Consider the following 26,693-nt stretch of genomic DNA (forward strand, 5'->3'; position numbering starts at 1 on the left):
TTCTCACTCCACGGGCGCAACTGGGATGATAGTGTTCAAAGTTTATACAGTTAAACGGCATTGTAAAAGCATGTACCTAGATATCTGCAATGATATTATTATATATATCTAAAAAGGGACAGGAGTGGGATCCCTATTTCTTTAGTCCGCTAGGCCCTGAGCAACAACTATTGTGTGAAAAATATTCTGCGAATAGTGCTGCGGTGATTCTGCCCTCCTGGTATATTGACTAGAACGTGACAAACACTAGCTGTCTTATTTTTTCCTATCATTTTCATCAAGCTATCCCTCTTTGCGTAGTTTCGCTGTGTAGTGAAATTTAAAATGAATGAAATTCGTAGATGTGGTTGTTTGTGAGTATTTAAAGTGTGATATGATCTCTCTCGTACGATTTGTTTTATCCATACGCTAGTAATTAGTAATTAAGTATAGATAGCAATAGGGTTGGAGTGAGAAAGAACGATAAGCAACGCCTGTTTAAATTATTTTCTCTATTGACTCGGCTTAGACTCATAACGTTCCATTACGATCTAATGATACAATAGATATACTCGCTAAATCAAACGCACTTCCCAGCGGAAGCTAATAATGTCATCACATTACAAATAGTCACAAATAATCAAACCATACATGCCGTAATACACCGTAAATCGTCAGCATAAGATCGTATCTTGTTCGAACATAAAGCATGGTAAGAAAGTTATAGTATTTCGTATGATATAACCCATTGTCGGATATTGTGTACCGTTTGTTGCGCGTGACCGGCAGTTAAAGATACTGTTAGTAAATGACGTGAATAATTTATATTGTAAATGGTGAAATTTAATCGCGCCATCGTTGCACCAACGATCATAGATAAGATGGAAACCAGAGTAACCCATTCAATTTATAGCCGCGTTTAAATATATTCAGAATTATTAGTTTCGTGGCCTACAATACGTTGTTTTCTAAATATTAACTATCTTTACAATATTTATTCTACACGCGAACTTAACTAATTATAGCTAAGTTATAATCACTCAGAATAGAGATTGTTATGCTAATTGGCTCTAAGATCGCGTTCGATTAATACATAATTGTCTAGATCAGTACGTGGTGCATCATGATCAATACTTATTATCTATAATTTGAGAGGTATCAACGTCTTCGGGGGAGAATTTTTGGTATGCCAGCTTTAGATAAAATTCCGTCGCTCCCACTCTCCCGGAAGTTGGAGGCTCGGCTAGGCCAGGCTACCAGAAGGGGGCTTCTTCGCACATGATGCTGGTTAAATTATGGGTATAACAACGGCGCCTATTTCTGCCGTGATTCAGTAATGTGTAAACATTACTGTGTTTCGGTCTGAAGGGCGCCGTAGCTAGTGAAATTATTGGGCAAATGAGAATGAACCATCTTATGTCCCAAGGTGCAAGGTGTGTTATACGGGCTATCTGGTAATTCTGGTTGGCGGCAAGCCTGTCTCACAAATCACTCCACGTGTAAGTATCGAAATCGTAATGGCGGCCACATGAACGGGCTATCCAGTACGGAATTAAGGACTCACGAGGGAGCAGTGACGTAAGCGCGAGCTTTGTTCGTCACCTACTTCACCGGTCCGACCGATCATTTAAAAATGGAGAAACATAAATAAAGCAAAACAGACTCTGAAACAATCTAATTTATAGTGATTATTATTAAAATGAAATTACCATTCATGATAGCTACCTATTTATTTCTTTTACTAAGTAGGTTTGAGTATATCGTGATCTTCCAATGCATACATTACTATCCGCAACCAATGTAGGTTTCACAACGATACAATATTGATTTAAAATTACGATTTCGTACCTTTTTTTACCTATCAACAGTGTTTTAGTTTCTGGAACTATCACGTACGTTGGAATAGAGAGTGGTCCTTAGTTTTGTTGCTCAATCAAACTGTGAAAATTCCTGTTGGCCAAAAATACTTAAAGTTGGAATAGGGTAAGATCGCCATCTTCATGACGTCAGATACAGACAGACACTTCAAAATTTAAGACGTTTGCATAATGCATAGCGGTCGTCACCGCTTTGACGTCACGCAAGCTTTAACACATGCTCTATCGCGCGGATATTGTACCAAACAGTTCTGTACTATTTTTGTATCGGCTTGTACGGCATTACGTAGTGACGTAGCTTGTTCTGGGCAACTGACACATCTTATGTGTCAAGTTAATGACCAAAATCGCGTAGTCGCTCATACATTTGTATTTTAATTTTTCCTGAGTGACACCGCCTTTTAATGTTTTGACAGGTGTACAGTTTGCTAGTCCCTTAAAATATTATTAACACTAGTCCTTTACATTTCTAATAATATATAAACAATACCTATAAAGAAATAATACACTGTATTTTTGTTGGTTTGCAGGCTCAAAATGGCTTCGATGAATTACGGCGATACGTGAAGCAAGGAAGCGATTTTAGCAAGGAGTTGGCCTCCATACTGCAGGAAAGGTAAATGCAAGAAACGAGATCACTTGCATAACAAAATTTACAATTGAAAGCCCAAATTATGTATTGAGGTTATTTAAATTATCGTGATTTTATTTATTTAAACGGCATGGGGTAATATTTTTGCGGTATAAATACACCACATGTTACGTAATGTTAATATTATTACAAATGTATTAATTGGAAAGTGCAAAAATATTTATGTAGGAGCGATGAGGTCAGTCGTTGGATCTTAAACCACTGTATTGTGCTTTGTTTGATGTGAATTGTTTTTGATTTAACATCTTAAGTCTTTTTATACTTATAAACGGATAGAAAGAAATGATGAAACAACCGCTAATGGACATCCTCAAAATCAGGAGATGCGTTACGAGCCTTTTTTAATACATGAAGATCCCAAAGTGGTATCGGGAATACTGCAACGAGTAATTAATTCAATAAAGTGGCTGTGCGAGGCGAATTTTTCGCTAACGCTTGGATATAATGTCCAGATATCGACAAGATGCGCGTGGGTCAACTCCTAGTATGAACCTTGACAACTCCTTGAAGCACTTCCCTATTGATATACGTTGTAGAAAATTCAGAAAGAATCAACATCTCTACGCAAAGCCAATGAATCAAGCCGACCGGAGATGACTTGATCGCCAGAACAATACACAATGTTAGGCTGAAGTTGTGCCAGTTCAAAGTACTGCCAGCAACCACAGGCACAACATGTGGTTGCGGGTAGTGCCTTGAACTGAAGTATTGTGATTAGGTACTGAGTAGACTAAATCCAATCTTTTTCAAGTGATCACGGAACTGATCGTTGAAATACGCCTATAGAAGCTGTGGCAGTTATAGGAACGACCCAGAATCGAGTAGATACAACAGTAGAAGATGTTTGAGTGGTAAACGCATTACTTGTGCCTGTTAAGAGTTGAAATGGACTTAATTTTGCCGCCACCATTCCGACTTTACAAAGCATAGTCTCGGTTTAGATAAAAGTTTTCCTCCGGTTCTCGTCAACGCTATCCCAACAGATGCTGGCACGGTCGGTGTTAGAAATGCTATCATCTGCATTGCGATGCAGAAGAGATCACCAGCGGGAGGCTCCTTTGTACAGGATACCGGCTAGATTATGGCAACCACAACAGCGCCTATTTTTTGCCGTGTAGCAGAAATATGTAAGCATTAATGTGTGTTCGGTCTGAAAGGCGCCGTAGCTAGTGAAATTTCTTAACATATTACAGTGTCTAGCCCAAATTGTGGTGCCGCTCAGAATATTTGGATTTTTCAAGAATGCTGAGCGGCACTTCTATGTAGCGGACAGCTCGTATCAATTACCATCAGCTTAACGTCTTGCTAGTCTCGTCCCTTATTGTCATAAAAAAAATCACTTGCTGCTGACTTGCAGCATAGCATTGATATGCAGAAGAAACAGTGTTAGAGCATATAGCATACATGCGGGACCCGCCCTTTACAGTCGTAGCATCCAACGCCAATGACACCCTTAATGTTACGACCAGCCAAAACGGTAGCGACCCATTAACATAACTTCACGGGAAACGCAATGGTCTGCAGTTACGCTCGTTTCGCCACTTCTTTTCACAAAATTATTTTTTTGAGATCGAGCAATGGGCACATTCTCATTATAAATAAAACCAGGACCACTAACGGACGATGAAATTCAAACTAAAAATCTGGTAGACTTTGGGATTAAGCACTCTTGAATTGTGTTAGACATTCAATATACTAAATGAACTAATAACCGATAGAGAACACTTAACCAACGTGAAGATGGCTTATTGCTGTATGGATGTGACATTTGGAAGTGCAAATCTCATCAACTCTTGGTCTTTGTAAACCAATGAATTTGAACAATCATTAGTATTTAGTATCCCGACAAAATTTCTAATCATAATATATGGGCACATGGCCATGAAATCGCGATCAAATAGCAGACGGACACTACTGGATCAACCTCACACTCCCAATGGACTCTAAGCTTAACAGGACACGCCATAAATGGATATGTGGCGATCCTCCACAGTGCGCTTTTCAAGGAACTTTCTTCGACGAACTACAAAGGTCTTGATGATATTAATAAAAGGTAATGAGCTTCCTTGTAACGATACGACATGGGTACCTTAAAAAAAAAGCGTTCACCTTTCCTGACCAACAACAGAGGAATCACCCTCCTGTGATTCCTCTGGTGTTGCAAGAGAATGTGGGCGGCGGTGATCACTAAACATTAGGTGAACGCTGATTTGTATTCCTTTTTCATAAAAAAATATACCATGGAAAACGTAAACATGGCCTTATAAAGCTAACTTGGCGACAGGTTCTTATTAACGAACACAAAACCATCAGAAAGACCTGGAGATAAATCAAGAGAGATGTACAGCACCGATCAGGATGGAGATACACTTTGGATACCCTCTGCCCCAGCTAGGGTAGAACTTAAGTATAATAATAATATGTATACATAGTAATATATAAGATAAGGCATTCGTATGTTCGAGAATAGATGGAACTGTGAAAGCAAGTCACAAGAACTGCAAGAAATTGACCCAGAACTTTTTTTATCTTCCAAATCAGTACAAAATCGTATTCAAAATTCAAAGTACTCACTTTGTATATTCTTTACTGGGAGTGGGGATTATAAATTAATGGATTGAAATTATCTGGTCGATATTTTTTTTAAAAACTATCTCATGATAACAACGCCAGCCATGGAGCCGGATAGAATGAAAAATTGAAAACAGTTCAAACAGTTAGGATTTTTATGAAATTCATTATTTCCAGTGGCTTAAAATTTGTGTTCATAGTTACTGTGTTCTTCGTGGGACACAGCTATAAATTCCTCAAATGGTCGCGTTCCGACTACTCCAGTAGAATTCTCTAGAATAAACAAGTTAAGGTTCGGAAACTGGCTAATACCGGATTAGAAACATCATGGAAAGAAGCAGCTGTTAAACAAGCAACTTTCACTCCAATTTTAATTGGTATTTTTGCAGCTAATCAAGATGTGCATCTTGAGTGGTGAGTGAAACTTTTGCGCAAAAACAATCGCGCACAGACCCGACTCCAACGCATGATGAAAACCTACTGGTGGATATATTGATAGAAATTAAATTAAATTTGCCAAATGGCAAAGAAAAAAAGAATGAATTTTAATATTCGGATTCGACATATCATTAAGTGTCAACAACGTTCAGCGTGGATGACCGATTATAAACGGTTGTCGGTCACCGAAAAAAAGGCACGTAAATCATTATACGTTGACTCAACTTACTCTGTATACCGAACCGTAATTCCGACAGACTAACACTGCAATGATAGGTTTACATATTGTACTGAGTTCTCAAGTGTATACTTAATTTTAACTCTGCTTCATTCTCTCCGATTCTCTTACAACTTTTATATATTTGGTGATGCTTGGTCGTGAAATAGAATTATTGTTAAAAAAATAAGTAGGGCGTGAATTCATTTTTAAGGATTGTGTAAACTATGTACGCAATTTTCCAAATTACTTGAACAAAAAGGAAAAAAAATAATAAATCTGTGTAATACCAGAAGGTATAGAAACAGACACTTCTATCTGTATTCATTTATATGGATATATTTATATGCAACAAGACAGGAGGCATTTGAGATTTGAAAATAGAGAAAATTTATTTCATGAAGTCGAAGAAAGCTAAAAGAGTTGGAAAGTTACTGCAGTGTATAAAACTACACGTATGCACCCAACTGATGTCGAGAGTCGACTGACAACCGAATGACCAATCAAGTGAAGCGTCAGCAAAACAGACCAATCAGGAGTTTGCTTACGCCTCGTGCCGTGATCTGTGATAGGCAGCAACAGCATGATTACTCACTATTAAGTGCACCCCATAATCGTTCGTCAATGACACATAAAAAACATACAGTTTCTAATTACTTTAATAGGGGTTCCAGTGCGATCCATCAAGAAATGTTAATAGACCTCATTACGAAAACATTAATTAGCTCTTAAGTAATTGTATGTAATTTTAAACGTACAGACAGCGTATGCAACAGCAAGGCCACAATTGCTGGCCTTACCTGCTAACTGAGAGTGCGCTATGACAGGAAACGTACGCGTCAAGTTAACACACTTTTTGTTCTTCATGTATGTATATAATCACATCTGTCTCCCATAGGGGAAGTCGTCATCTCAGTTCACTCTCTAGTTCATCATCCACCTTAATAATTCTCCCATCGTTTGTTTTGTTTGCCTGTTTTTCTTTCTCTTATGTTCTGACGATTTTAGCCTATGGCCACAGCGTAGGACCACAGGGCCAATCACCGCGTCAGTAACTAACTTATGATATAACAACTGCTCGACATATTCTTAGTCAACGTTCTATACTTAAATCTTATATCTTTAAACGAGCAATTCTTGCATATATATCGTTGAAGTCGTTTCCGTGATCATTTTATATAATTATATTCAGATTATATATATCTCAGAAACGGCTCCAACGATTTTAATGAAATTTAGTATACAGGTAGTTTCAGAGACGAAAAATCGATCTAGCTAGGTTTCAATTTTAAAAAATGTAGCTTTATCCGTGTTTTAATGAGAAACTCCTACAATTACATTAGAATACAAAGGTACATTTCGCCACTATATACAAGACTATAATAGCTCAACTGGGACATTGGGTGATCCGGAAAGCAGAAGACGCCGGTTCGAATCCAGATGTCCTATTAGTTTTTTTTTTCAAGTTTTGTATATTCTTAAAAATCCGAGCAAGACTTGGTCGTCCGGATATTATTATTTAAACTTGTAATATTTTAAAGGCCTTACAAATAAACTTGGCATAAAGTTATACATGAGAATAAACCAAGCATATGTTATGTGTAAGTCACCAGGCCATGATGGTCTGGGTGTTGAGCACATGCTCTACGCTGGAAACAAATTGTATGAGGCCCTCTCAACGCTATTTAATATGTGTATTAAATATGGCTATCTTCCTGCAGATATGTTAAAGACAGTAGTGGTTCCTGTGCCAAAAACAAGACGGGTTACATGTCCAATATAGCTAACTATAGGCCTATTTCACTAGGGACAATTGCTGGTAAGGTACTTGAGCGGTTGTTGCAGCCTGAACTGATGAAGAATATACGGATTAATGATTCTCAGTTTGGTTTTCGTCCCGGTCTCTCTACAGACTCGGCAATTCTGTCTCTAAAGCATGCCGTGAATTATTATAAAAGTCGTGAAACATCAATCTATGCGTGTTTCCTGGATCTGAGTCGCGCATTTGATCTTGTTAATTATAATATATTATGGAGAAAAATGCGTGACTCAAACGTCCACAGCGGTATTGTCGTGCTGATGAGATATTGGTACGAGAATCAAACGAACATTGTGCGTTGGGGCGACACAGCCTCTAGTGAGTTTAGATTAGAGTGTGGTGTACGTCAGGGGGGGCTAACCTCTCCAGACCTGTTTAATCTTTACGTTAATGACCTTATTGGGGAGCTGAGTGGTACTGGCATCGGTTGTCATATTGACGGAGTTTGTTTTAACAACTTAAGCTACGCTGATGACATGGTGCTACTTAGCCCCTCAATAAACGGTCTTCGTAAATTAGTATCGATTTGCGAAAGTTACGCCTTAAGACATGGATTAAAATACAATGTACGCAAATCAGAAATGTTGATCTTTAGAGCTGGTAAAGGTCCGGAAAGGATACCACCAGTTTTATTAGATGGGACACCAGTTCGGGTTGTGCAACAGTTCAGGTATCTCGGACACATGTTGACGGGGTCCCTCAGCGACGACCTTGACATAGAGCGAGAGCGAAGGTCACTGGCAATAAGGTGCAACATGATCACTCGCCGATTTTCTCGGTGCACTGAGGATGTTAAAGTTACGTTGTTTAATGCGTACTGTATGAGTTTTTATACTTCACAATTATGGATCAACTACACCAAAAGATCCTTTAACATCCTCAGGGTTCAATATAATGATGCCCTTCGCATTTTATTAAAAATTCCGAGGTATTGTAGCGCGTCGGGCATGTTCGCCGACGCTGGAGTCCCGGACTACTACGCTGTTATACGGAATAGAATAGAGGGTTTCTGGGAAACCGTCCGTTATTCTAATAATAAGATGATTAAGGTTGTCGCTGAGGCATCCATTGACAATGTGTTTTACAAACACTGGCTAAGGGTACACCAGATCCCTAACGTAACATGACTATTTATTTTTATTTATTTTGAAGTGACTTTAATTTTATATTAATTAATTAATTAATTATCTTCATACATATTCTATTTATAATTTTAAAATATTTTGACTACCTACTTATATGTAAACATGTTTTCTATGGGTCCCTGACCTGCAATAAAATGATTTTATTTATTTATTATTATTTATATGCAAAATATTGACTGCATCGCTGACAACACTGTCAATACAATTATAACACTGACTATTGTCAATGTATGATTTTTACATATGTGTGCATATTATTGATCTAGATTCTAGAATCATTAAATAGTTAATTCGTTATAATATTATATTATAAACAAAATAGCTGACCCGACTGACGGTGTTCTGTTAATAAAAATATGATGTAAGTATGCGGGAAGAATGTAGTCTAAAGCTATCTGAAATGTGTAATCAAAGAAAATGAGTTATAAATGAAACAAAAAACGTTTTTTCTGAATGATTTTATAACATGTACTAATAAAATAAAAAACTTTTACATTACCGCTTTATAAATAGCAATATTTCAAAAATATTAAGGTAGATATAGTATGTTATCCTTTAGAGATGGACATAATATGCTATTGCGGACTTTTCTGTAGACCTACCTACATATGATTCACAATTCCACCATACATTAATATTTTATATATCAAATAGTTTAGGCAGCGCTTTTGTTGAAAGCTCTCAGGCGACTTATTTTCTCCGACAATACTTTACAAATTATTTACTAAAACATTCCTCAGAAATCTCGATCTCCATTGCTGAAATCAGCATGAAAATTGGTACAGTAGTTTTTGACTTTATCGAGAATAGACAGACAGACGCGGCGGAAGACTTTGTGTTATAATAAGTATGTAGTGATCTATGTTCCTTTCACCTTTAAAATAGGAACAACTAAAACTTAGTACAACTTTCTTGGGAAGGTGCCCAACATGTAATAAATAGAATCTGCAATAAACTAGCTTCCTAACGTTATGTAAATATTATTATTTATATTGCAGGGTTGAAGCGGAAATATACTACTCAAAATGTTTGTCGAAACTTGGCACGAAACTAAGTAAGGCTTGCAAGGACGGAATAGGCTCGTGCGCCGAAGCCTGGAAACATGTCGCAATAGAAATGGAAAAACGTGCTGAAATACATAGGTAAAATGTTTAGCAAACACAGTAATAGTATCACTACTCAATAAATACAGTGTCTTCCCTACAAATCCCCAAACCTTCTCTAGTGAGCACAGATACAGATTTGACTATATTATGTTTGAATAATTACAAAACTGTATAGGAATGTTTCCAACACTAACTGCCAGGTACTTCAATATAATAAAGTCTTGAAGAAAGGTCAAGCAATGGTATTGACTGACTATCGAAGGACAAGCCTGCGGGTCGAAAGCTGTTTGTACATTTGTTGACTTAAAACGAGAAGGGAAGTTTTGATATTTTTACTTTAAGGGTTTTACTTAAACAATAGATACCTTGTGCCTTTGCATGAACACTTTTCAAAGTGTTTTTTTTTTTTGTAGCTTCTGAAAAAAATTGAATGATTCACTGTAGTTTTTTGAATGATGCCAATTTATTCAAGTCAATATTACATTAACCAGTGGGAGGCTCCTTTGCACAGTTTATGGGTGCTACAACGGCGTCTATTTCTGCCGTGAAACAGCAATGTTTAAACATTACTGTGCTTCGGTCTGAAGGGAGCCGTAGCAAGTGAAATTACTGGGTCAAATGAGACTTAACATCGTATGAAGTAAGTAGTAAGGTGGCGAGCGCAATTGTAATGCCGCTCAGAATTTTTGGGTTTTTCATGAATCCTGAGCGGCACTGCATTGTAATGGGCAAGGTGTATCAATTACCATCAGCTGAACGTACTACTCGTCTAGTCCCTTATTTTCATTAAAAAAAGTTTAGTTCACTGAAATGACACTTATAACTGCAAAAGGTAAACATTTTTCCATTTCGGAAATAGTTACTTTATTGAGAAGAAAATATGGAAAAAAACTTTTTCACTAGCTGTGTCGTTGTTTACCAAAAGCAAATAAAAGTTTCACTTTAATAAATAACAACATTTACATTAAACACTGAAAAACAACATTTACATTAAACACTGACAAAAACAAACAAAATAGCGTGGAGCACTGGCGCTGAGTAATAGTCTATACACTACACGGTCAGCTGCTGCGAACTATAGGCGTCGCCCGACCGTCACGCGACATGCAACACACATACGAAAAAGTTTGAGACGATGTTATAAAAGTTTTACTTTAATAATTAATATAATAAAAATACATACATTTTTTTCAGAAATTATTCCAGCGCACTGTCCGACGACTTAGTCAAACCAATGAAGCTTGTTATAGACAATCAATTAAAAATGAGAAAAAAGGTTTGTACAATTGCAAAATTTCATGCAATGTTACAACACATTCTTATATTAATATTACAAATACTAGTACTCGTAGTAAAGTTTCTTGCGCGGTGATTCCATGGCAATTTGATCTTTTCTGGTTTACTTTTGGCCCTTTACTGGTAATAATATTGATCGGTTGATTCCATAAAAAGAAACATATATATTCTGTCTATGGTCAATGGTGTAATTGTCGTAATATGAGGCACCTAGAACCATCATCAAAACCTTATTGTTTGCCTATAAACCTTGTTTTATTATTGCGAAAGTAACGATAGGTAAGGCGGAGAAGAACACACCAGCTCTCCAGATTGAAGAAAACATTATATTGTAAACGGCACTCCGTTGTCTGCAAAGTCACATTTTAACTGTATCACAGATCGAAGCCAACGTCGACAAAACCACGAGATCACTTACCGAATGGAGATCGGCTGAGGCGAAGTCTAAGAGACAATCTCATGCGGCCGCCAGAGAGAACGAAAAACTGCAAGACGCCTCACTGGATATCAGGTTCGAATTTATAATAATAATAATAATGATGGCTATAATGCAGTAAACAGAAGGATCCTTCGACAGCAAAGCGATGTAACTGCTATGCGACATTTGCAATGCAATTGTGATTATTTAAGGCATTTATTAGTTAATACAAATCAAGATAAATATAACCAAAGAGGAAGTTCTTATATACTGTGATTATTGCAGCATTTATTGCATTTTATTGCAGCAAACATATCTTTTATTATTTAATTTGTTCGCAGCCGTATTTCTCGTAGTTCAAGTATGGGTCATATTCCTCATTCCATCCTCAGTGCCGCTCGCGCTGATCGCATCACGAGCTCTGCCAACGAGCGAGAGGCTGCTAAGCTTCAGGTTAAGAAGAGGAAAACTGAAGAAGCTGTTAAAAAAACTGAGATGGAATACTACAACGTTTGCGTGCAAGCCGAGAGATCGCGGTGAGGATGTTTTTACTGGTTTACTTATCTAATATGTAAAATTTGCTTAAACGGCTGAACTGATTTATATTAAATTTTATGTGTATATCGGGTAGGTCTGAGAATCGGCCAACATCAATTTTTCATACCCCTAAATGATAAGGGTTACCCACGCCTAAATATTTTTTTCTTATTTTATTCACATTTTTTATTTTATTTTTACAACTTCAATATTCATTCTTCTATGATAAATCGCTGATTTTTAATCGTGACTTTTATATTATTCTTACTCCATCCACAGATCCGCAATAGGGTTGGAAGATTGAATTTAATGATTATTGTACGATATATTTGGTAGGTCTGAGAATCGGTCATCATCTATTTTTTTTACCCCAATACCTATTTTTTATTACTTTATATTGCAACACAACGTTTGCTGGATCTACTAGTTAATTTATAAAAATCGATTTGAGAAAGTCTTAAAATACCAACTTCAAGATACTTAAAAACACGCCGTTTTGTTTTTTTCCGGGGCGGTTCTAGGTCGTCATGACATTAAGAAACGTACAACTTCCTTACAATCTGGTAACCTTCTTTCATTTTGGTATCGCAAGAAAGTATTGATTACGTAGTTAGTGACGATTTCCTTCTGAAAATATATGAAAGAGAAATCTACAATATCTCATCTCACACTAAATATAATTTAATTCTTGTCGAGCATAATGATGATACTGGAGTTAAACAGAGTTCTGTACGTTCATATCTGTAGCTTATTTTTACGTCTAGATAGACTATGACAGCTGTGAAAACGTCGAAAAATCTGTTGAGATGAGGCTCTACCTAGAGGTGTAAATTATCTTAGTGTATATCATAAAAATCCTGTATCGTTCAAACTACTGTTTATTCAAGCTCTCTTCTGTATCCCATAATATTTGTACAACTTCTTCTTTAACCTGATTTCATCATACAGAGCTTATTTAGTAAACTAACTTGAGTAATTTGAATATTTTTATTCAAAATAGGATTCAATATCACTTATTGAAAAAATCAAAAACTACCACCAATTCAAAATAGACTGCCTGACCTGATGACCTGAGAAGAACGGGCGCAAGAAACTCCGCTGGCTTTTTTATATAAAAACATGGATTACAATGTAATATTGTACAATAAACATTGTAATTTAAGAGCCTGAGGGTGTTCGCTTCATTCCCAGTCTGTAGTATCATTAAGAAAATCGTTTATGCTATAGTAACCTTTCAAACACATACGTTCTTTAACAGTTAGTTTTTTCGTAACACACTTGTTTTGTACATTTTCTGGGATGATATTGTAGAAGCATATATATATATATCGCCCAATAAAAGACTTACTAACTCGACTTAACCGAGTTAAACTTGTTAACAAGTTTATGTTTGTTCCTCGTGTTAACATTATGGTTGTCACAGTTTCTAGCAAATTCGATAATGTGCTTATGAACATATAGAACATTATCAAGAATATTTTGGGAAGCAACAGTCAAAATGTTTATCTTTTAAATATTTATCTTAATGTTTCCAGGTCCTTATGACTCTTATACGTCGAAGACCACTTAACATCAGGAGACCAGCACATTCGTTTGTCTTCTTTCATACAATAATTCCTCTATTTTGGGGTTCTTTAAATGTTTGAGTAATTAATTAGTAAATATCTGCAGGTTGGAGTGGGAATCGAGCGTTGTGAAAGGCGCAGGAATGTTAGAATCATTAGAGGAAGAAAGACTCGCGCAGCTGAAGGGCGCTGCCGATTGCTATCTCACATTAACAGCTGCAGTCCCGCCGCAGTTGGCTGAGGTAACCACAATAGACACACACACAAAACATAGAGAGTTTAGGAGTAAAATCAGTAGGAGGGTCCACAGTATTCCGGATAGATTATGTGTACCACAACAGCGCCTATTGCTGCCGTGAAGCAGTAATGTGTAAGAGACTTAACATCTTACGTCTCAAGGTGACGAGCGCAATTGTAGAGTAGATCAGAATTTTTGGGTTTTTCAAGAAACCTGAGCGGTACTACATTGTAATGGGCAGGGCGTATCGAATTACCATCAGCTGAACGTCCAGCTCGTCTAGCCCCTTATTTTCATAAAAAAAGTATACTGCTGCAAATAGAAGTGACGATTATATAAATTATATTTATATAATTTATATAATCGTCACTTCTAAGAAAGCGCAAAAACATTCCGATATTTAAGTGTTACCTATTAATTAATTCGACAGGTGATCACGAGATCTAGTACGTGCATACTTGTTTAACATTACTTGCTTTTTGGGCTCTTTTCCTGTTAAAAACTCCCCACTGGTACATAAAAGAAATACTTATTGAAATACGCTGCAATATAAGATCCTTTGCCTGTTTCGTACTGAAGGATAAAAAAATACTGTTATTACTTACCTATACATAACTACTTATAAATTCCTATAATACAAAGATTTGTTTCCATCTTCTATCATATTTATCATGAAGATAAATCCGAAGAGTTGTTCGACCAAATTACGTACAACACTATGTTAGATATTTCACGGTCTTACAGAAGACATAAGACGTTTATAATTATAAAAACGCGTTTTTACTACATTGAACAACCATTTAATAATACACAAAACACACAGAAGCAGTGCAAATAGTATAATAATACTTAGAGCTGTGTATCAAATCATTAACAGCAGACCACAAGATATATAACATGGAGTATGTAATGGGTTACATTGGATGTACTTACAGTGTTCATCGGAATTTACAAGGAAATTCCCTCAACGTACAACCAAATTATGCTTTCTTGCGAGATGTTTTAGTTCGATACGATGCGATTATAAGAGTATTGGTGGCATTGATCAGGTTTATCACGCACGCATCCTTCGTGGAGATCAGGGGAGATCAAATATCACTGATGAAGCTCATCCGCTGTCGACTGACAGAACAGATTATTATCAGTAATAAAAATCTGAGGCGGAACCGTATAGTAATAAATGTTTATTTCAGATCCATACCTATTGCATAATTATACAAAGTTACAATTACAACTATTATAATTTAAAAATATTATGATACTAGCTGACCCGACAGACGTTGTTCTGTATATAATAAATAAAATAATGTTTTTATATGAATTTGTCAATAATATATCATAACATCAAAAATTACTGTGTAAAATATGCACCCTGCTGTTGTAATGAAATTGTTTCACAGCAGAACTGTCAAACCGTGCGTCAATAAATTCTCACATAGAAATTATGTATGGACACATCACGGAAAAACAAATTTGTTGTTTTTATTTAATTTAGCAGCATTTTCCTATTTATTCACCTTTTAAACCTTCCCTGGACTTCCACAAATAATTCAAGACCTAAATTAGCCAAATCGGTCCAGCCGTTCTCGAGTTTTAGCGAGACTAGCGAACACCATTTCATTTTTATATATATAGATTAATTGAATTGAGAATATTCGATAACTAATATTACATTGCAAATTTTGTTCTAAGAGAAGCATATACGCGACCTAAAGAATGCTATTCGTAATCTAATAATTGCGAAGAAATCATTGATGCCGCCGTCTGCAAACATGCTAGATGCTCTAATAATGTGCGACGGACAACAATGATAATGTAAATGTGGCGAGAAATACATTACTTCAATATCGTGGATCTATTTTGAAAGTGAAGACGGGCGATATGGTCCAGTGCTCTTTGCGATGTCGAATCCAGGGCGACTACTCTCGAAACGCGATAAGGATACTTCGTGACTCTGTTAGATAACACCAATATTGTATTGGCTTTTGCAAATACAAGTTTCACACAGTTATCATTTGAATTCAGAATATCTATAGGGCAAGAAAAAGGCGTTATTAAGTAAATATTTTCGCCCCGCGATTTCACCAGGTTATATTTTTATATTAGTATTTAAAATTCGCACGGAGAGATGGCACACGCATTCTTTATATGCTTAAACGGAGGTTCTTGCCACTATTTGTTAAGGAGAATGTGTTAAAACCAATAAGAATATTATTATTAATATTAAAATGTAAACTACCATGATTGAAAATAGAAATTCATCACTTATTTACACATATTTACAAACAATTGGGCTACTGGAAACCCAAACGCTGATAACTTTATTCAACGGATTAACCTAGCTATCAAACGCCGAAATGCTTCCGCCTATTATCCTATTCTTGGTAACACTTCACGGCACAGCGCCTTTCACTGAAAAAAACTTAAAATAGAAATACAAAGTTACAGGCATCTCGTGGTAAGGAAAGGTCTTCTTTCCCTGTCTCGCAAAACAAAAACTAAAGTGTGACGACACATTTCATTATTGCTATCTCTGTTTAATTAGAAATATTAAAATCCTTTTTTGTTATTGCATCGATTGAATTAGTTTTTTCCTCATTTTATTTGTTATTAAATCTAGATTCAAAAATGATTTTACCAGTGGGAGGCTTTTGCACAGGATACCGGCTAGATTATCGGTCTAACGGCGCCTATTTCTGCCGTGAACCAGTAATGTGTAAGAATTACTTTGTTTCGGAGTGAAGGGCGCCGGAGCTTGTGAAATTACTGGGCAAATAAGACTTAACTTCTTATGTCTCAAGCGCAATTTTAGTGTTATCAGAATTTAAGGGCTTTTAAAAAACATTGAGCTGCACTGCATTGTAATGGGCAGGACGTATCAATTACCATCAGCTGAACGTCCTGCTCGTCTCGTCCCGTATTTTCATAAAAAAAATAGTACTCAATTCAGTGCCGCAACTGACTCTTGTAAATGGAAAAACCGCGACATTCACAGTTAGAAGACAGTCTTAATAGACCAGATATTTGAACAGGCAACGAACGCGCTGGTAGCTCCGATAAGTAATGCAAATGCTAACCTGGACATGCGCGTGGTACGTGGGGTTCGTTCAGCTCCGGCCGGCGCTAGTGAGCAGCTGCTACCGGACTTCTACTGCGAACACACCACGCTGGCTATGAACCGGGAACGACGCAAACAAGTACGTTATATATTATCTATTTAGTATAACATGAAACTTTTATTCCAACCTCTATGGAAAGCTGTCTTTTAGTCTTTGGTATGAGGGACAAAAGTGGCCCACTTTCTCCCGGCAAGAAGACTTTTGTTTCTCGTACCAGGGACTAAAAGCGAGCTTTTCGTCCAGGTGGGTAAAAAAAAATCGTATACGCACCACGTGAGATAAGAAGGACATTGGTACCCGCCATTGTCAATATTCCACGGCTGAGAATGACCTACTTTTCTCCCTGGGTGCGTAATATACTATTGTTTAAGTAGTAATCACACAAAAACTACTGAATGTGTCGGGATGGGATTATGACTTTTTGGGCAATGTATTTTATCGATACGTATCTAATTCATTTTAATAGAAATGCCATCTTAATGATTCCTTGCGACAGGATTGTCGCCTATATAAACAATGTCGACCATACAAAATGTAAACTTGGTATAAAGTTACAGCTGAGATTAAACCAAAAAATATACAAATAGACATTTTGCTGAGTGGTTTATTCGGATAACCGTTTCCCGCGTTTATTTGCAAGGCTGCTTGACATTCAGAAAACTTCAGAATTATCATTGTATTGACAGTGTTGTCAGCGATATCGCTCCTCCTACCAATGTATTTTGATTATTCGAATTCATATGTACGTTGATGCGACGCTTTTTATGGTCTCCAACGCTCTTGTGGTCCTTCTGGTGATTGACATACTCATTTGTCTTCCTCTTCCACAAAAAGAAAAATATTGATTGAAATTGCGTTCTAGTAAGAATATTCGACGGTATTGTGACAAATCTATGAATACGTTACTTTACAAAGTGCTTAAAAAAGTGTGTGTGTGCTTATGTATGCAAGCAAGAAGTTCTAATTCTTTGGCCTAATGAAGCAAAAATCGTTAAAATGATTTATTCCTCGTGCTATTGTACGTTTTTAGAATGAACAATATTGTCTTGCTTTGACAATTATTTATTAAATAATGAATACGGCTGTATGGGCTTGAACCTGTTAGCCTGTTCTAATAATGGACGAAGAAACAAAAAAAAAAATAACGAATGCAAGCGTCAGAAAATTTCAGGAACCAACTTCACCCTGTCACGTTTGTGTTATAGCGCATCTTAAAATTACATTCTTATCATTTTTTCATAACGCGCCTAAAGTAATAAAACTTCAATATATTTCCTAATTATCGTATGTTAACTATGAGTTTTATTCTTATCAATTTCAGGCGCTTCTTAAAATACTACAGTTGGTGAAACAAGATATTGAAAGAGAGAGAAAGTCGAAGCAGGGTCTTGAAAAGCTATCGATGGCGATAAAACAAACTCCAACGTTCGGCAACGATGACTCACAACAGAACGTCGCCGACAAACTATATCACGTAAGTTGTCACTAAACAAACACTATACCAGTGATAAACTTCATAATATACCGACTTGTGTAAACATTGTTTAAAGAAACAATCGTATCAGGCTTTCATACTTAACGCGAAGATAATAATAATAATAATGTTGACACACTTTTACACAAATTATCTTGCCCCAAATTAGGCATATATAGCCTGTATTATGGGTTACAAGACAACGATATATTTAATATAATACATTTACTTAAACATACATAAATACATATAAACTTAAATGACTCGGAAACAAACATCCATATTCATCATATAAATGCTTGCACCTACCGGGATTGTAGATAGTGAATAAAAAAATATGCAACATAACAATCCTTTAACTAACTATGGGCCGGTTGTTTCAGAGAGTTGGTTAACGTCACATACGTACGTCAAATATTGACAATTACGAACGTTATTTAATGATCGTTTAATATGAAGCGTTGTTTCATTGTATAGAAAAGTGATTGTCAAAGTTATTCGGGCTGCCAGTAATAGCCAGAAGTATTTCCTAATAAAATTTGATGGGAGACATTTCTATTACGGCAACATCGACTTTATTTCCGTCAACTTGTCTATTTTTGATAATTGACATTTGTTATTTAACTATTTGTGCCTAATGCGTAAGAGCATAAATATTTACTAAACCTCATACGATTACATTAAATTAAATCTTTCGTTACGGAGAATTGTAACAACACTACTGACAGCATTTCCGCGTTGGATAGCGCTACTTTGACATATTTTATTTAAAAAAAAAAGAAGCCCGCTACTTTTCTTTCGCCCGTTCTTCTCAGGTCTGATGGATACTTTTTCAAACGAGTGCTAGTTTTTGAGTTTCAATAAGTGACATTATATTATCCTATTTCGAAGAAAAATATTTGAAAGAAAGAAAGAAAGAAAGCATTTATTTCGACACACACAAATAATAAAATGAAGTAACTTAAAACTATACAAATATGTAAACGTGTGGTGTTTAAAAAGGAGGCACTCAGCATGTGTTTCAACACAAGTGTGTTGCAACGCTGATCTTCTGTGACTTGCATTTGGATTTTCAAAAAAAAGAAAATGGAAATGGACTGGCCATGTGGCACTATGGGACGATGAAATAAAAATAATACCAGGTCCCGATTGGCAAACCAAAGAACTGGACCGAGACAGCTGGACATTCTTGGAGGAAGCCTTTACCCATTATGGGATTCTTACTTCTTGTATATTAGTAATTAATTAATTTATTTATTCAAGGTCCACCAATACAGAATACACATATCAATTCAGAAAATTGTAACATAAAGTCCAAAAATCGTGTTCCTGCAATTACAGGTGAACACATCATGCACATAAACATACAAACAATTTAGTTCATAATTATATAAAAGTGAATTGAAGTCCTTTACGCTAACATGTCCAAACAATATAAAAAGGTAAATTAATTCCAGAAATTATTGCAAGCTACAATTATATTAATTAAGAGTTAAGTAAAGAAAATAATAAGTGAAAGCTCTTTCATTTACGTTAATTTCATTAATTATAAGTAAGTCATTTACAACATTAAAATATTCACGTTATAACTAACTCTAAAGGTTTAGTTTGTAAAATCTGTCCTCGTGAGCTTCTGCATACATTTTGATTATTTTATAAACAAGCTCTATGTTAAAGTTCCAGTGCTTTATTTCATACGTACCAAGGTCTATATTCCCCTGATAGAATAGTAAAAAAATCATATTACTTACAATCTTCACGGATAGAAAATAATTGTAATTTTTTTCAGATGCGTGCTATGTTGACGTACTTGGAAGCGATTCGATACAAAATAACGACGAGTCTCAGTCAGTTGGACAGCAGGGCTCCGGTGCAACACCCACTCTCCTCTCACATACACATCATCAGAGACAAACAGGGGCTGCAGCAGAGTATACTTAAAGTGAGGAAGCTATTACTGATAGTATTGGAGCCTACTGCGAAATACGTTCAATGAAATAGTACTACTCTCCTCTCAACTCTCGCAGTATTAGTTGTGCGCTGCTTTAATAAAACAAGTTATACTACTACTACTACTATATTATCATGCGCATACCTGCACCTTCGCACGACACGCCACAAGTTAGGATGTCATCCCCACCATCTGGATGTGTGGCGGCCCTCCACAGTGCGGTTTTCAAGGAGCTTTCTTCCACGTACCACAAAGTTGTGGAATGAGCTTCCATGTGCGGGGTTTCCGGGACGATACGACATGGGTACCTTTAAAAAAAGCGCACACACCTTTCTTAAAAGCCAGCAATGCTCCTGTGACTCCTCTAGTGCTGTAGGAGAATGTGGGCGGCAGTGAACACTTCCACATAAAAAATACATCAACAATTTACCAAGTGAAACATGTGTCTTTTGTTATTATTATTATATTTAATAAAAATTTCATCAACAACTCGCCTGATCTCAAGTTATAGATACGAGTACGATAAAAATTCAAAGTTTAGCGAGTGTTTAATTGTTTCTTAGATGTTTGTTTCATTTTGTTTTAAAAAAAAACTATGTGAGTAGTGTTCGAAATTATAATGTACGCGAACAGTAAACACCGGTTTATGAAAGTTATGCGCAGCGCAAATTAATGTTCTACTTCTTAATATAATATAAAGGGGTTGGTAATTTAAACGCACTTAAAATTGAAATATCTGTATTTTACATATTTCACTAATAACCATTATAATATTTAATACAATTTGGGCAGTGTTACCTTACAATTCACAATGTGTAAGATCCTCTTGAACTGAGCGCTCTGGCTTATATAGAGCACGACCGTCACAGTGATTATGCTACCAACTGTGAGTTTGCACTACTGTGGTGCCAAATAACTTACACGAATCAAGTTAACCAAAGATCAATATGCTATTCTAGTTATATCTAAAATTATAGTTTTAATTATATAAAACAGTACTAACAAAGTAAGTCGTTAAATAAATGTTATAATTAATTGGGATGTCTAATCTAATCAATCATATATGGTGAACTTAAAATGTCAAAAATGTCAAATGTCTTATGACAGCTCATGACGTTGGTACGCTTGTAAACACATCAAGCTGACATACATACTTTCTTTAAGACATGTACTATCTTTATTGATATTATATACTATATTGTATGTAACTCGTCGAGTAATAAAATTGACTAGTATGACAACAATTGACTGAATTCGTAATCTATGTGTGAAAATTTAGCTTCCTGTACCTACGCTCAAATTTATATGAAAATTAAATTCATTACGTCACAAACACAATGCTGCCAGAAATTAAGAGTACGTGATTTAATAGACCCACGTTTCATCACCCATTTATCTTGGAAAACCGAAACCACATTTGTATATGGCGGGCGAGAATCGAACCGTGAGCACCGTGGTGAGTGTCAACGGTTCTACCTATGGCGACACCGACACTTCTTAAATTTATGTAAAATATAAAATATATTGACTACAGTGGATTTCAATTCTTGCTTTGTTTTTTACAGGTACCTCCATGGTTACAAACTGACTACCAGAACGAAGTGAACAAAAACCTTCAGCCGAACTTCACTGCGCTAACGAAAAGTATAAATGGTGAAGATCGGGAGAGGCGAGATTCCATCATAAGTAGAGCATCCAGCAAACTCCGCATAGAACATCTGTCGTTCAGAAGAAATCTGGAACACAGGAGCGCCCCGGCGACGCCTATAAGTTCAGCGCCGGCGACACCTACTGTCCCGTCCACTCCGGAGACAGCACCACCCGCAGCAGACAGTCCGCTGGACTGGAGTGAACGCGGCGCCGGAGATGGTTTGTCCAACCAGCAGGATAGCGATTTTGGTATGTAACTGTATTTAGTACTTTTATAATAATCCATGGCAGGTCGAGTATTCCGAAGAGCTGTTCCACCCTGATGCCAGCCGCCGACATTATTATAAGACACAGTAGAAACTCGATTTACCGAACTAATTGTTGTCGTTAGGCATTCGGATAATGGCATGTATGAAGGAAAGCGGGTTGTGCTTTGTGTACTAGGTACCTACATATTATCTGTTTATTAAACACAACAATAAATATATATCAACATAATTATTGAAGAGATACATTTTTCAACATAATGTAGGCACTTATTTCTGTACTTACATATTTTCTTTAGATTACTCACGCAATTGTCATTTGACGTAACTCGTAAGCCACCTTTTCTCTTCATTGCTGTTATATCACGAATTAGTTTCAGCTGTAGTAAACTCACAGTCTGTTTGCCTTTCAATCAACTTGAGAGCTGTTTCCAGGGCATGAAGTGTTTCATCATGATTCTACATCCCTTCAAATTTATATCGGGCGGTGTAATGGAGTTTCTGACACGTTCATGTTTGTATAAATTTCACTTGTAGGTATGGAATTGGTCGCGGTTGGTTATCCGGATCATCGCGAATTCTTATAGCTGAGGGTCGGATAATCGAGTTTCTACTGTACTCATATCGTATCGTGCTGGAAACACCGTTTATAGAAGGCCATCGCTGTTTGGTTATAGGTAAAAGAAAGTTACTTGAAAACTGCCCTGTGGAAGAACAATCCAATTGTTGAAAGCGATATTTTAGCTTGTGGTGCGATTAAGGAATTGGGTGGTTTGGATCAGGTCTTGTAGCTGTTTGGAACACTCCCCGTGACAAATGCGGTAGAAGATGTACAGATGAAACAACACCAAACGATCGAGTAGTTCACATACAATTTGATTCATACGAGATTCCTGTGTGTGACAGGTTCACTTTTTGTGATAAAATGTAGCGACGCTTTGAAAAATTAGTCATTAACTTTTTTTAAGGCAACATTTTTTTGTTCAGAAATTATATTATGTTTATTGATTTAAGTTTACTTTTAGTTATTGTTTAAATAAATATAAGGCATGTGTTAGATGTAAGTTAATACGTAGAACTGTGAATAAATTAAGGTTAATAAATAAATATAAATTTCAGATGAATTCTCATCGCAAAGTGGAAGTTCTACGGACTTACATTGTATGGACAAAAATATATCTAACGACGAACCCGACCATAAATACATCGGAAAGTGCCGGGCGCTTTACAATTACCAAGCGAGATTGGATGATGAGCTGACCCTTGCTCCAGGTAATTAGCTAATCATAATTGTAATTGACACTCCTGAAAACCTCGAAAATGATACCCATATTGATTTTATTTTAAAAGTCACATCCGCCATCTTGGATCTCAAAATAGAATATGTCATATTCGTTATTGACACTCCCCGACAACCTCGAAAATTATACTCATATTGATTTTATTGAAAAATTCACATCCACCATCTTGTATCTCGAAGTAAATGTTATTTGTTTACAATAATTGACACTCACTAAAACGATATATGCGCCGTCTAGACATGTTCGTCGGATGACTGTTGGGAAGAGCTTCTTAAGACTGTGGTAGAAGTGAAACTTCAACGGGCAAAGTTTAAAAACCGTTAACCGTCCAGTTTACGCTTTTTACTTTTTTACGCTCCGCAACGCCCCATTAGGTACTTCGTTCAAAAGTACAGTCGAATTGCGAACCTCCTACTTTTTTAAATTCGGTAAGGAAAATAACTTGGCAACCCTATTGCTTCAATGGAGTGTACGCACGTGTAGGTATTATATCAACAAGGCTTAGTTTCCACACTGTTACATGTGTCTACTGTGTCTAAATACCTATTTCATACAACTTTCCCACCACATATTTGTAATAATTGAAGCGAGAAGTTGGAGTAACATTTTTCATAAGAACGTGTGAACATTTTTACTTTATTTCATTTATTTTGATATGCTTGATCAATGGATTATACTGTATCTCTTAATTAATAAGTATTTGTTGGTTCACAGGTGATATTATAAATATATTTGAAAAACAAGATGATATATGGTGGAGCGGAGACCTCAACGGAACGTTCGGTATATTTCCGTCGTCCTATGTCGAAGAAATAACGTCTTGTATATAGTATTTTAGTATGTTGTTGGCTTTTTTGCTTCTACTGACTCTAAGCGACCGTACAGATACCGGTACGACATAGTAAACACAATCGTCAGTACTTTTAGTCAGTTTTGACACTTCTCGCCTATTCTCGGAATAATGGGTAATGCCATTTTTACCCAATTTACTGGCATCTGGCAAGAAAAAAGAAAGCAAAGCAATACTTAATTTGTCATCCTGTTTCTACTACAAGTATTCTGAATTTCCACTTACGCATTCAATAAGTGTTCCATATTTAAATATGAAATTTTAATTTGTACTTATATATTTAATACCTGATTCCTGCCACAATATCATACTCATTATTTTGATGTCTTATGCAGTGCGGTTTCAATCTTATTTTCCAACTGACAAAACTTACAACGCGCTGTTTACTTACGTTAAGACTACTTTCAGAAAAAACTGACGAAACTGACCATTAAGGTCAGCAATGCGCTGGTGTTGAGATAATTGGCGGCTGCTATCAGTTCTCATGATAAATAAGAGCGTATTTCGCTCTTTTTCCAAACCATAAAAATTTCAAACAGCGCGTCGACTAATGAGCCAATCAGGTGAAGCGTCAACTCTTACTGACCAATGAGAAGCGTGCTTATAACTCGTGCTGGTATCTGTACTAGAGACGTCTACGTCTCATGAGACTTTTTTCGCCAAGCGGAAACATTGTGTGTTGTGTTCACAAGTGTCAGCAAAAGTCAACAATGAGATGCAAAAAAAGTAAGGAATGAAGCGCAGCCGCTTAATGATTTAATCCAGTCACTATAATAAATTATAAATTAATTATGTAAAATATATTAATATAATTATCATTAGGTTATCCAGATTACTTCCGATAGGGAACTAAATTTTTGTATATTTTACTAATTTTAACGGCTTAAGTGTTAGTACTGAATATGATGTTATACAAAAATATTCAGTTTCGAGAATATAGGAGACGTGAACAGGATTTTTCTATTACTTGAACATACAAACTTATTTTTTCTTTCAATCAAATTTCAGTTCCAACTTTGATTTAGAAGTCGTAAACAGTCAGCTACTTCTGGAATTAGCTCCTTAGTATTTTGAATATTAAACGAACTAGCACACACATTAATAAATCAAAATTGTCAAACTACCTAACACACACATTAATAAATCAAAATTGTCAAACTACCTAACACACACATTATCCCACTGTCAGGTCGTCTACATGCTAGTATATCAGTTACACTGTGCTTAAAGGTCTCAATTTTTCGATTAATAAAGTATGGACTTATCATCTTAAGATGTTGGTTGGTATATTTGGTAGAAAATATGCGAGCATTACTAATTTCAATATTTGCGAAAAAATTCTCATTTACATAGTCAAGACCGATGATTATATTATAATGTTGATCCACTTCCTAGTGTAATAATCAAATTTATCGTTAATCTGCAAATGCCTATTAATATTAGAGCGAGAAAGAAAAATAACTTTATCAGTATCTCACAGAGATAAGTTTGGCAATATATTATGTAGTATTAAAACGTACAACAAATTATTCAAAGGAATCTGCATCAAATGCATTACATCCCTGTATTCGTCTTCTATATCAAAAGGACTTGTTAATTGACTCAAGACTTGGTCAATCAAATGTATTTAATAATTTATGTAAATAGTTATGTTAATGTACCCATTTGTATACACCGTTTCAAGCGAGATTTACTGCTAAATCTTTTGTTAAGAACTCATTTTAATAATGTAGTTATATTGTAATATTGTTATTGAACCAAAGTATTGATTGTAATAAATGATATTAATTACAAATATTGTTTCTTTATAAGTGGTATTATTGAAAAATATTATCCTATTGAAATGTAAGCAATCATTGTATGTTGTCTAAGCTACGGTAGTTATAAAAGACGAGGAGATTTTATTACCTAGAAGGCATCATTATGAACACAAGCTTTCTTCGTGTACACACTGACTAGGAGATAAAATAAAATGATACAAATATATATACATTAACAATGATAAAGATATAAGACAGCTGCTATTTATACAAGCCTGTGTTTATTTTTGCGCAAAATGATGTAGAAAATATTTTTGCCGTCATATCTAGGTAGATATGTGTGATGTTCTATTCAGTAATCATTCATGGATATTTTATTTATGAAAATAAGGGACGAGACGAGCAGGGCGTTCAGCTGACGGTAATTGATACGCCCTGCCAATTACAATGCAGTGCCGCTCAAG

The 26,693-nt window shown here is 35.9% G+C and overlaps 1 protein-coding gene across 3 annotated transcripts in view; it reads left to right on the plus strand.

Moving 5' to 3' along the window:
• The window catches only part of LOC126978391 (nostrin), a 90,747-nt gene extending 64,483 nt beyond the window's left edge, over nucleotides 1-26,264 (plus strand). For 2 of the 3 annotated variants that reach the window (XM_050827162.1, XM_050827160.1), the window contains exons 3-14: nucleotides 2,387-2,472; nucleotides 9,697-9,840; nucleotides 10,999-11,080; nucleotides 11,481-11,611; nucleotides 11,860-12,054; nucleotides 13,727-13,862; nucleotides 16,891-17,055; nucleotides 18,299-18,451; nucleotides 20,241-20,393; nucleotides 21,968-22,301; nucleotides 23,438-23,590; nucleotides 24,334-26,264. In XM_050827162.1, coding sequence (XP_050683119.1) covers nucleotides 2,387-2,472; nucleotides 9,697-9,840; nucleotides 10,999-11,080; nucleotides 11,481-11,611; nucleotides 11,860-12,054; nucleotides 13,727-13,862; nucleotides 16,891-17,055; nucleotides 18,299-18,451; nucleotides 20,241-20,393; nucleotides 21,968-22,301; nucleotides 23,438-23,590; nucleotides 24,334-24,449 — 1,848 coding nt within the window. In that variant the 3' untranslated portion in view covers nucleotides 24,450-26,264. The remainder of the gene's footprint in view (nucleotides 1-2,386; nucleotides 2,473-9,696; nucleotides 9,841-10,998; nucleotides 11,081-11,480; nucleotides 11,612-11,859; nucleotides 12,055-13,726; nucleotides 13,863-16,890; nucleotides 17,056-18,298; nucleotides 18,452-20,240; nucleotides 20,394-21,967; nucleotides 22,302-23,437; nucleotides 23,591-24,333) is intronic. The other variant, XM_050827161.1, reaches the window with a different exon arrangement.
• Nucleotides 26,265-26,693: the final 429 nt, after the last annotated feature.

The sequence above is a fragment of the Leptidea sinapis genome, chromosome Z (genome assembly GCF_905404315.1).
Source record: "Leptidea sinapis chromosome Z, ilLepSina1.1, whole genome shotgun sequence".
In the NCBI taxonomy this organism is placed as follows: domain Eukaryota; kingdom Metazoa; phylum Arthropoda; class Insecta; order Lepidoptera; family Pieridae; genus Leptidea; species Leptidea sinapis.